Here is a 12,860-nt window from a genome sequence, read left to right as displayed (position 1 = left end):
AGGCGTGGGTCATGTGAGCTCCATGCTGTCTGAGCAGGAGTAGCTGCCCCATTTCAGAACACTGGTAAGGTGAGATCCTAGCTCCCTGCCTCCTCACAGAAAAGCACTACTGTGTCTGGAGTTTTGATGGACACAGAGGCAGAGGGAAGACAGTCACGGGAAGACATGTAGCAAGGGCCGCCACAGACTCCCATGGAGCATGCCCACTAGAGCAAGGGGCCTTTGGAGAGCCTGGCCTCACTGCTGGGGGTCAGTGTGTCCAGTCAGCCACCCCAGCATCACTCTTCACCTCTGCAGTCCCTGGTGGTAACGCCCTGCTCCCCTTCCCCTTCACCAGCAACCCCTCAGGCAGCAGCATTTCAGACAGTAGTGAATCACAACCTTCACAACTGCCCCAGAGAGCCTCGCTTACTCTAACTTATTCTCAAATTTCCCTAAAAGAATCACTAAAAACCTACTACCATGCAAACAGTACCGTTCCTGGCTCCCTCTGTGGCCTCTTACATCACTGCAAACCCTCTGCAGCACTGTGCCTTCCTAGGTTTTCCCCTCTTGGCCATCCTCTTCCCCAGTTGTCAACAAGCAAGGCTTCATCATAAACCCCACAAGTGCCCCTTTTCTGAAACTTAAATTTTATTAGCAAACTAAGGATTAGGCTGTATCCATCAATTCCAAAAGCATTATGTTGAACAAAAGGAGCCTGGTATATGAGGCTGTGACTCCATATGCAGGACCTTCTGGGAAGAACAAAACTAAACTAAAAGTTTCCAATGAAAAGCATTATCAGTATTTATTTTTTATATTTTGAATATAGACATTTCATCTAACTTTTAAGTTTTAAATCACCAAATTATATACTGTAAAAAAGTGAATTTTATTGAATATAAATTATATGTCAATAAACCTGACTTAAACAGACTGCTAGCACTAGAGAATATTCTAGTATGTCACCCATTCTTATGTGTGTAGCCTGGTGCATTAGCAAACTACAGCTGCCACCTTTGTTATACTATTAACAACAGCAAAATATCAGCAGACAGTATTTATTAATACAGTTAAATACATGGCAAAAGAACAAAAGGTATGCCAAATGCACACATGTGTAAGCATGTCATACACACACCTATATATGTCCTATATCTCTAGAATTGTCTATAAAATGAAAAGTCACAATGCCTTAAACTTATGCATTACCTTTGATAACAGCTTATCAAATAGGCTATCCATTATCGCTACAAGCTTAGCTGATATTTCAGCTATATGGTCATGGTAATCCTTGGTGATGTGATCGAAATGCCGCAGCATGCTCCACTGCTTGGGGGGCAGTCGGGCTTCGAAGTGAGCTCGGATCACAGGAATGTAGTGCACAATCAACTGCAGACACCGCGAAGATAGGGCTGACGTTTGCGAGCAGATATAAATAAAAAAACAGAGACATCAGTGGATTTTAATATCATCAAATTAAGTAAGAATGTTTGTACTAATTATATACAGAACCAGTTTATTTCACAAATGAAAAGCACCATGGCAGAAATATATTTCATTTTGCATAAGAAAATAATTTGGTAATGGGCACCCTGCTTTCTCACTGGACCTGTAGCAGCCAGAGGCCACTGACACAGCTGCCCCCCACCAAGCTTTTTAATGTGTATTTTCCCAAAATACTTCACATATTACATTTTAGAAAGTGATGCATTTTCCATACAACTTGGAACATAGGTAACTCCCTAGAACACACACACACACACACACACAATCATATGAACGCTCACTACAGCACCTGCCACTTTACAAGCTCTTCTCTGAGCCAACATCAGGCATATGAACAATACAAAGGTGACATCGTTCTAACACCTCAGCATGGAGAGTAAATGGAAAACTTCATACCCAAGTTTTTTGTAGTAATTGTTTTTAGTCCAACAACTTGCAAAGCACCAGCTCCAAGAACTAACTGGCAACTTCTTGAATTGAAGTACTAACAAAAATAAAGAAAGAAAATAATCACTTTGAGCAGTTCACTAAAGTGTCAACTGTTCACAGTCATCTTCACATTACAAAACAGGAATTTATGTTTTAGCTGGATTGTTTTTTCTTTGAAACAGGTATTACTTCATGGTGCATGCTGGCCTAAGCTCACTATATAATGCAGGCTATCAATTCTCCTGCCTCAGCCTCCCAAGTGCTGAGACAAGAGGACTGATTCACTACAATGGCTTGGTATTATGAATTTTCTGGTAAAAAGCAGTTAGCATCAATGAAAAGGGAGGCGCCAGGTATGCGGCATACTGACTTCTGGGCAGTGTGGGAGCGAGCGGGTCCGATTCCGGGACCTCCCGGCTCCTTTCCCGCTACTGCTCTACTTTGCCCAGCTTCAATGTGGTGATTTCTGTTCTCTAATTACATCTACTTTGTTATATTTACTGTTATCTCTCAGAAGCCTTTTCTAAGGAGAGGCAGAAAGGGAATGGATAGGATGGGATGAGAGGTGGGAAGGAACTGGGCAGAGGAGAGGGAGTGGAAACTGTGAGCATTATATTATGTGAGAAAAATATTTTTTAATAAAGCAGGGTGTAGGGATAAAGCCTTTACTATGGAAGCACATAAAGACACTTTTACAAAATGGATGAAGTTTTCTCCATTCCACTTCCCATTAATGGTTCTGGAAAAATGACATCAAGAGAAATCTGACTTTAGCAGATAAAGCCTCATTAAGTCCCTTGTAGTAAGTCCCCCGCATGCATTTGAAAGCATTCCTGTCTCTGACCCAAGAGTGGAGTCGCACTCTGCACCTACCTGTCTCCAGGGCTATTCACAGCTCCAAGGATCTTAGGCTGTGGAAGCACACATGAGCACAAATGCGCATGTGTGCACCTCATAACTATGCACACACTGAATGTGCAGTGGACAGTGCATGATCAATATCACAAAACTCCTACTCTAAAAATAACTTAAGTGCCTTCCAAGTTAAGGATTAGTTTTACTGCACAGAATAACTTCTTCCAGCCGTTTTTCAGGTAAGTGGGTAAAGCTGTACACACCTTCAGCAAATCTGTCAGACGAGTGAGCATGTCAGTAGTGACAGATGGGATGTTATCCACACACTGGCAATATTCAAGAATGATTCTTATTAACAGCAAGACAGTGCTAGAAGAAAAGGATAACCCACAGACTCTCATCAATAGTCAAACAACTAGTTGAAAACATGTACAGAGACATACCAATCTTGGTAGTTTTATAACTACAGAGACTGGCAATGAATGTGTTCTCAACTCTGTGCTGTAGAAACACCATTCTTCTGTTGTTTTTTAAGATTTATTTATTTTTATTATATGTGTAAGGTATTTTGAGTGTGTGTCTGTATGTGTTTGTGCACTACAAGTGTGCAGTGCCCACTGAAGCCAGAAGACAGTTTTGGATCCCCTGGAGTTTAACTGGAGTTAAATATAGTTGCTGTCCACCAGGGGTGCCTAGAAACCAAACTTGGGTTCTCTACAAAAGAACAGGGCTCTTTTACTGCTGAGAGCTCCTGCCATCCCCTCGGCATGGCAATTATAAGCAAGCCTCTACTGTACAGCAAGTATTCCAATTTGAAGTCAAGTCAGAAACACTAAGAAAAAGCAGTGGGTCCGGCTGCTCATGTAAACTTTAGCCGACAATTATGGCTCTTTAATCAAAGAGCTTAGCCTAAATTTTCTTAGTGAGATGAAAAAGAACCATAACATTCTGGGAGTTTACTGAATGGTCAACAAAAGGTTCTCCAAAACTGATCAATTAATTTTATTGCAGGTTAAGTACAATTGCAGTTAAGGGAGAAAAGAATGAGTTACTATAAGATACTTAAATGCACTCAGCTCTTAGGAAATGAGAAAGCCATATTAAGTAATGTTTTATAAAAATCAGCAGGATATTAAAAACTAAAATTCAAGAGAAGCATCGGGCCCTTTAAACTCATCTTGGAATCATGTAGGCAGCATACCTAGTTCATGGTCTACTCTGAATAGCAGGCATATCCTTTAATGAGTCCACTGCATATGGTTTAAATTCTCCCTCAGAAGAGGCATTAATTCCCCTTTAGCCAGGAAGTTTAGTCTTTTTGGGCAACAGTCTCTTTTCTTAAAGAACCAGGAAACTAGCCAAGGGGACCATTTCTATCAAGCTCACGAAATATAGCTGAACAACAATCAATAAAGACAGAAACTGTACTTCAACTGGAGGGGTGAGATTACAGGGGTTCCACAGCTGTGCCCTCCTGTGAGAGGCAGAGATTCCAGAGATGAAAAGGACTGTTGCTGTTAAATATATACGCGCTAGCGACCTCACAGTGACTAGGCAGAAGCTTCCAGCTCCTGAAAACTGACAACAGGAAGTCGGTAACCCGCTGACCTCTGCAGAACTCAAGAGTTCTACCAGGAAGACACATACAGAAAGAAACAATTGTACAAAACTACACCATCGTGAGGAGGTACTAGTTTCCTTTTGGAGGGGGCAGCTATTTCAGAAGCAGTGAAAAGAAGCAAAAGCAATACGTAAACTGTTCAATACTTTAAAGGCAATGGTGTACTTAAAATTTCATAAAAGGTATGCAGTACAGACGATGGAATGTTTCCAGGTAACTTGAATTAGAGTTTGAATTAGTATTTATTCAAAAAAGAGAAAGACCTAGTGGGTCCAACGATAATGGTAAACTATGCTAAATGATCCACAGAACAGCAATCGTTTTATAAATATAACTCTTTCCACATTTTGAATTCTACTGTCCATAAGTGAAATACTGTGCTATCCTATACACTGAGAAAGTTGTAGAGAAAAGCAGCGAGAGACTGGGGAGGGAATGACGGTACCAAGCAGTTGCTACATGGGCCTGGGGTTACTTTATATATTTCCTACGACACAGGAAAACCAGGGCTTTCCTTTCTGTGACGCCAGTGGAGTCTCTGATGGATAAACCATACTATAAAATAATGTAAACTAAAAGAAAACTCCTAACATTTCCCTAAATATTTTATAGTTTTTAATACTGCTATTCCAACATTTGTAATCCATTCCAAGTGAGAACTGGAAGACAGTCTTCAGAGAGCAATGGGCTACTCACCCCACAACAGCGTACTGGTGTCCCTCCACAATAAGGACATCCGCAGGCTTCCTGTCTTCTGTAACTAGCAAACAAGAAAGATAGGGAACCAGAAGAAACAAATCACTAGAGAAAAAGAATTAAAAGGGCAGTTCCTGGTTAGAATCCAGAACTAGTTCATTTTGAAACAAGTATCTATTGTATCTTGGGAATTTCTATGGCACTGTGAAGGAAGCACACTGGCCTTAGATTTAGATTTGAGTCCCACTATTACAAGTACTGGCTGTATGAATGTAAATTCTTTGCAGTTAAAATTATCTGTCTTTCAGTAGTTGAATGACAGGAATAATGATTATAAACTGCCTACCTTCTGGGCCTGGTACATAGCAGATTAGTATTCTTTTTTTGTTTTTTTTTTTTAAATTAGAATTAATTTAGTTGGGCTGGATGGCTCAGCAGTCAACACTGGTTACTTTTCCAGAGGTCCTGAGTTCAATTTTCAGTAACCACACGGTGGCTTACAATCATCTGTAAAGGGATCTGATGCCCTCTTCTGGCATGCATGTGTATATACAGACTGGGCACTCATACAATTAAACAAAATACATAAAGAAGAATAAATAAATTTTAAAAAAGAAAAAAGAATTAGTGGCAAATCTAGCATTGTACCTGGCTACTTTTCATTATTAACATTAGCCCTTAAATATTTCAATTCAGAAATTTTCAGCATGTGATATTTCTTACCACTATGAAACAAAATTCATCATATTGAGGTAAAGAGAAAAAAAAATTAGATCACTGTCCTGAATCAGTCAAATTAGCTTAACAAAGGCATGTTGCTCAGTTCTTCCTAAGTGATAGTTTCTGAACACTGAGAGCATTTACTCCCTTTTCTTTCATGCAAAGAAAGTTAAATTCTAATCACAATTCAACTTGGATGTCTATTTGTTTTGTGACAGGAAGCACTTTCTTAATTAACTCTCTACTCTGCACAGATGGGGTGACACTGAGCAGGTAAGAAAAAAGATCCTGCTGTCTGTTTGTCTGAACCTGAGTCCCTGTTCTGCAACTCAACTACTTACATAACCGTGCTGGGCCCATGTGTCTGTGTTTGTTAAAAGCCTAGTGTAAGGACCATCAATGACTCAACATCTGTAAACGGCTTGAAACATCAATGCCTACCACCAAGCAATGGCTCATGGTGCCCGGATCAGTCTCTAGTGAGTCAGTGAACACGTGCCTGGGGCCTAGCAAATCCTAACGGGGTTCTAACAGCATAAACTTACGCACTTCAGCAAGGCAGGCGCAGAGGGACAGATACAAAGCAAAGTATATAGAAAACTCCTACCACAAAAATGTCAAAACTGCTCACTTCCCAGGGGGGAAAACACAAGGTTAGTGCAATCAGTCTGTACTTGTAACTTTAATCAAAAACCTATTTTGTCTGCATAAAGTAGAATGAAAGAGTCTAGGCTGTGCAGGGACAGAGCTATGCCCTCGTCATCATCAATATAAAGTTGGGGAACTGTGTGTGGGAAGGTACACATACCCACTGGTTTTTTTTCAGGTAAAGCAATCTTTCCATCTGCTATAGAGTCAACAAGATCCTGAAATTCTGCGGGAACATCCGCCTGCTTCCAGCGCTCATTGTCTAAGAGGAGGCTGTTCAAAAGGGAAGGAGAGAATAGTGAACTTTAACACATGCATCTCAGGTCCAGTCCTTAGCTAAAAGAACAGAAGAAGGGGCCCTGCAAGGTGACAGTACTCAAGTGCTGGGCCCACAGAATAACAGAACCTTTGCAAGGTGTTTGTCTTTTATTCTAGCCAAAATCAGCAAAGAAAAACAATTTAGTCAACCCTGAGTGAGAAAGAGACATTCATTGATCAACTGATAAAGACTTCAACAAAGATAAACGTTCTAATTCCATCTGAATCAAAAAATTCGACTACTTCCCCATTGGAGGAATTGTGCCTGTGGTCAACTCTGTTTACCCTTTAGGCACAGCTGTTCTGTACAGAAAAGGAGAGCACAAAAGGCCAGGGCCTACCTGAGCTTGGTCCGCCTCTCCTCGTGAAACCTGTTCACAAACTTATTTGCTTGGCTCTGCAGGGCCCCCAGCAGTGACGTGCTCTTCCTCCCACAGATCTGCTCAGTGTCCACTATAAACGTCTCCATCAATCTCGAGAGTGCTATGAATTCCGTGGAATTCAACTTTTCAAGAAAACCATCCTAAGTTTTAAAAACATCACATCATGACAAAAATTAGTATAACACCAAAAGGGGAAATCATTTGAAATGTAAATAAAGAATACATCAAATAAAAAAAAAAAAGAAAAAAAAGAAAATGTTTTAAATAAATAAATAAGAACATCCAAAAAAAAAGTATAACACAAAAGATGTATGAGCTATAAAACTGATGTACTTAGTAACTGCTAATGTTATTTTTACTTTCCTAGTATGTTAGTTGTATCATATTAGTTATATTTATGATTTAAAACATTTATACTTTAGCTTAAATTTCCAAATATTTATAATTCAAAACTTGGAACATACAGAACTAAAGATTTCTAACGCTGGTTATCACTTTATAATACAGTAACTCAAATATATTCAAGTTATCCTACACATTTTTACAATACTACACTCAAATTTTATTAACACCTTTTTGTGTGTTGTAAAACAGCATATTAGATTCAAATTAATTATTATGGTGTTATATTTTTAAATAATCCACGTAAGTAATTTGAAAAGAATAGTTTTATAATTTTCCACTTCTACTTTCTAATTATTTGACATCTCAGTAGCTCTTTAGAAGACCACAGCAGTAATACTATCAATTTTCCAAGTGCTAAAATGGTAGGACTGTGACATAACACAGGTATAGTTACATACAACTTGGATCTCTAAAGTAACACTTTATAAACAAAGAAACCTCCAAGACTTTATGAAAATAAAATACCTTTGCTCTTGACATGAGAAATTTGACAGCTCGATCATGACATACGTCTGAAGCATTACACAATAACTCCTGGATGTTACTTGCCAGTTTTCCTAGCTCCAAGTCAGTTAACCTCATGTCTTCACTGACTCTGAAGATGAGACAAGGAGATTTAATCAGGAAGCACAGTCTTTGCCACACATGACATATCAAAGAGGAAGATTCACATTTGTGAAAAAAATTCTGGGCTATTGTACATTTCTAGTCAGTTTTAATGGTGCTCAAGGTAACATTCACCGGCGTAACGTTTCTACTGCAGTAACCCCAACCCCTAGCTCGCCCTCCCTCCGGCTGCAGTCTGCAGGCGTTGGAACAGAAGAGCCTGGTCTGGCTTAGGTGTGAGATGGCAGCTGTGCAGGAGCAGCGTACAACACAGAGAGGAACGTGCTGGGAGGGCCAGGGGGAAGGAGCGCGTTCACAGCAAGCAGGTTCTTTTCTCCTGTGAGAAGTTACTCAGTGACGGAGACTCACTGAACGTAGTGCTTAGCACAGGGAAGACAAGGCGCAGCCCTTAAGGACGCTGGATTAAACAGCTGTGTTTATCTTTTGAGGGGAAATGCAGATTTTTCTATTTTTAAATATTTCCATTCAAGAAGCATAAAGACCACAGAGCTTGGCAGTGGTGGCATGTGCCTTTAATCCCAGCACTCAAGAGGCAGGTAGGCAGATCTCTGAGTTCAAGGACAACCCAGTATGCAAGCGAGTTCCAGGACAGCCAGGGCTATACAGAGAAACCCTGTCTCAATAAACATACATACATACATACATACATAAATGCCGCTTATTCTATGTCAACAATTCTTTAGCATCATCATAAGCCAAGTTAAGTGCCTGTGTTATTTATAACCCTTTCGTGGAATAAGACAATTTTCAAAGTTATTATTAACAGGCTCTGATTTATCTTACTGGGTTATATTGAAGAAAGTTTATTATCGCTCAAAATTATATCACTAGACCTATTTACTAATGCCTTCTAGAACAGGTTAATAGTCTTAAGGTATTCTCAAAACAGTCTTGTATAATTCTTCTACTGAGGTAGGTGGACTGTGGCCCTCAGCAGTTTAAATGATCTACCCACAGCTGCAAAAGTAAGACCAAAATCTAAAATTGCTCTCTAATTCATTAAACTTCCTCTGTTTCATAATTTTGGGGTGGGGCACAGATGTAATGGGTACAAATGGAGCCAGAGAGCAACTTTGGTTTCCTTCCTCAGGGACCATTTACCTTGTTTATGACACAGGGCCTCACAGTAGCTCAGCAAGTAGGCTAGTTTTACTGACTGAGTTTTCTCTCCAACACTCAAAACACTTATTTCTATAAAAACAGTCTGGTACTAATGCCAATTCCAACAATAAATGCGCACTTAGAAGTTCAAATTTACTATTGAAATGAGGTCTTATTTTCTAAAGGATTACTAAAAATTTGCCATGTAACAGAATCACTAAGGAATTTAGAACCCTTAGCCACATGCCACTAACTCACAAAGACACAAACAGAAAACAGTAGATAAAAACAAGTTTTTAAATACTGCAGTGACCTAACTTCCCGGTCATCTCTCTGTTGAATTGGTGCAGAGGACCATCCGCACTGCCTATGTTTCATTCTGTGGTAACATGTAATGAGGAACGCCAGAAAGCTCTAAAGTGATGGACAGTGAGAACAGGAAAGAAAAACCAAACAGAAGAGCTGTGACACTGGCTTAAGGCTGTCAACTGTCACAGCAAGCTGCTAGCTGCCTTCAGGCAGGAGAGAGGAAATACTGAGGCAGCTAGCAGCTTTAGCTGCACAATGCTGTGGGTAGATCATTTAAACTGCTGAGGGCCACAGTCCACCTACCTCAGTAGAAGAATTATACAAGACTGTTTTGAGAATACCTTAAGACTATTAACCTGTTCTAAAAGGCATTAGTAAATAGGTCTAGTGATATAATTTTGAGCGATAATAAACTTTCTTCAATATAACCCAGTAAGATAAATCAGAGCCTGTTAATAACTTTGAAAATTGTCTTATTCCACGAAAGGGTTATAAATAACACAGGCACTTAACTTGGCTTATGATGATGCTAAAGAATTGTTGACATAGAATAAGTGGCATTTATGTATATATGTATGTATGTATGTATGTTAAAGGTCTCTTTAACTGGCAAATAGCCAACTAGCTAAAGACTCAAATTCTCACGCTCTGTCCCAGAGTGTCATATGTAATACCCTAGCCTCTGCTGTGTAAAAAGCACAAATTCTAGGCCACTCCCTCGTGCCAGTGCAGCTCTCTCCACTGCAGGGACAGGGGGCCTCCTCACAGACTCAGACACACAGCGACAGTGGGACTGCACACAGAACAGGAAGGGAGACGACATTTTAGCTGATGGGCTAAGTGTAAAGGATTATCTAGGTACAGGAAGGGAAAAGGGAAGAAAATCTTGCATGATACAAAAAAAATTACAGAGAACTGTCAATCTAATTGTCAAAGGGACACATTTAAAATTAATAGCCTTTTTTCACCAAAAAGACCTTAACTAGAGAAGGAAGTGGGAATTCACAAAGCAATATAGGTGGAAAGCACCCATATTGTTCTTACACAAGTAACTAACAAATCATTAAGAACGAAACAAAGAAATAGGCAAAGACCTTCTATACACACTTGCCAGGAGAAGCTATCAAGAGAGACAATGAGTATAGGAAAAGGTGTTCTCCTACCAATCACCAGGACAAAACTCAAACTCCTACACTTGCGACCTAAACTCCAAAGCAGCCAACATGTAGAAGACTACCCAATGAGGAGACTGAGGAGAGTGAATGAAGATGCGAGACGGCAGAACTCTTCCTCACAGGACCCCAAGTAAGCAACTGAACATGAGGCTAAAAACCCAGAGAGCCTTGCCCTTCTGTTTTTACAAGGCTGACTGGATGTGTCTGGGGTCTTCCCTTCTGCAATTTTTTCCTCTTGAATTATAACCTTAACTGAGAACGCCCAGTAGTGAGTATTTTAAAGTGAATATGCTCAGAAATGCGCTTGCCCCAAGGTGTCTTCCTATATGAATATGTATAAGCTTTCTAAATAAATTCCTCACCTTTTTTTCTATTAAGAGGGTGCCATTTTTAAAAATTGATCTCTTAACTATAGGCAACAAATTCTCCTGCACTCTCTTGTATTGGCTGTGATTTTTGGCTGTGCACTCAACCGAAATATAATATTATATTTGGTGTATGTGTGTGTGTGTGTGTGTGTGTGTATGTGTATCCCCATTCCTAGTGTCTATATGTGCATATATATTTTCCAACATCTGTTTGTAGCATGTATATCAAAAATGTCAACAAGCATTTAAAAGCTAAGGATTTAAGAGTGGCAAGAGTCCGTGCAGAGCATGCACAAGAATCATCAAATCGTGGCCCCACCAAAGGCAGGCACAATCCCTAAAAACAGAAATAACCCCAAATATTATCAATAGCAGAATGATTTTTACATTGTGATGCTGTCATAGGACATTATTTTTATATACAAATAAAGCCCCACTATATGCACCTGTCACCCACATAATATTGAAGAAAAGAAATCCGACAAGCACAGAAGTGTGGTTCTATGATACACAACTGAAAACTAAAGCAACAACACACACACATACACACATACACACATACACACATACACACACACACACACACACTCACACACACCGTTCTAATGACTTGATTCCAGTTGGAAATGATTAGAGCAGGGGCAAGGAAGGGTAAGTTTTCTAGAAAGCTGATACTGTTCCATTTCTTGACAATATTTCTTGACCAAATATTTTCATTTTGGAATAATTATTTGAGCTGAACATTTAGAATTTGACTTTTGTCCCACATATGCATTGTATACCAAATTAAAAATTTTGAACCAAAAGAAAACAAGGAGAGAACCAGTACTCTGTCCTCTCTTCCTCGCTACTAGGATAGAGATGATAAATGCAGGAACAAAAAGCACCTCAGATGTAAACAGAAGTCACATCATGAGGGCAGGACAGCTGTCCCCTCAAATGAAGATCTCCTAACTCTTGATATGTTTTAATAAACAAATGAAATTATTTAAGATACAGATTTTGTTGTTGTTGTTTTGAGACAGGGTCTTGCTGTATCTCTGGTTCTCCTAGAACTTACCATTTTGACCAGGCTGACTTTGAACTCACAAAGATTCACCTGTCTCTGCCGCTGCCTCCCAGATATTGGGGGGAAAGGCATGCATCACCATGCCCAGTCAAAATACATAATTTTAATATAGATTTAATAGTAGAATAATAACTAGTAAATATAAAGATATTAGCCAAACACAGACAAAGTATATACATTTACTAATGCAGTTCAGGTATTTTAGTAGGAAGGAAAACCTGTAATAAACTGATCTCCAATAAAATGTGAGTTCCATGAATTCTGAACCACAGTTGATTTAAGTATAAGCAATAGTACTAAGTCTTGTTATTCTTAACAACATAATTCAAACTATGTTCTTGGAACATAAAGCATTTATAGGTTTTGCTTTGTCTTTTTAGATACCAGTTATTACAGGTACACCTGGTGAACTTAAGACTATGGTCTATAGATTAGATGATGATAATTTACTCTCTTAACCTACTGTTAAAGTAATTGGATTATGTAAGAATGTTCTGGGTTAACAACCTCATACTCTAGTATCTGGGATAAAGAGGCATTATGTCTGATTGCAGATACAAAGAGAAAGAGGAAAGGGGAGGAAGGAGAGAGAGAGAGAGAGAGAGAGAGAGAGAGAGAGAGAGAGAGTGTTGTGGTAAACTATTC

General features: G+C 39.4%; 1 protein-coding gene across 3 annotated transcripts in view; it reads right to left on the bottom strand.

Annotated features, from left to right (window-relative positions):
• Vps54 (VPS54 subunit of GARP complex) overlaps positions 1-12,860 on the bottom strand; it is an 85,052-nt gene that overhangs the window by 6,628 nt on the left and 65,564 nt on the right. For all 3 annotated transcript variants that reach the window (XM_052199506.1, XM_052199507.1, XM_052199508.1), the window contains 7 exons: positions 8,032-8,161; positions 7,120-7,301; positions 6,621-6,733; positions 5,093-5,156; positions 3,039-3,144; positions 1,888-1,975; positions 1,195-1,397 (listed from right to left, as the gene is read on the bottom strand). In XM_052199506.1, coding sequence (XP_052055466.1) covers positions 1,195-1,397; positions 1,888-1,975; positions 3,039-3,144; positions 5,093-5,156; positions 6,621-6,733; positions 7,120-7,301; positions 8,032-8,161 — 886 coding nt within the window. The remainder of the gene's footprint in view (positions 1-1,194; positions 1,398-1,887; positions 1,976-3,038; positions 3,145-5,092; positions 5,157-6,620; positions 6,734-7,119; positions 7,302-8,031; positions 8,162-12,860) is intronic.

Source organism: Apodemus sylvaticus, chromosome 11 (assembly GCF_947179515.1).
Source record: "Apodemus sylvaticus chromosome 11, mApoSyl1.1, whole genome shotgun sequence".
NCBI classification, from domain to species: domain Eukaryota; kingdom Metazoa; phylum Chordata; class Mammalia; order Rodentia; family Muridae; genus Apodemus; species Apodemus sylvaticus.
The sequence above is the reverse complement of the archived record's forward strand: the minus strand, read 5'-3'. Positions and strand labels throughout refer to the sequence as shown.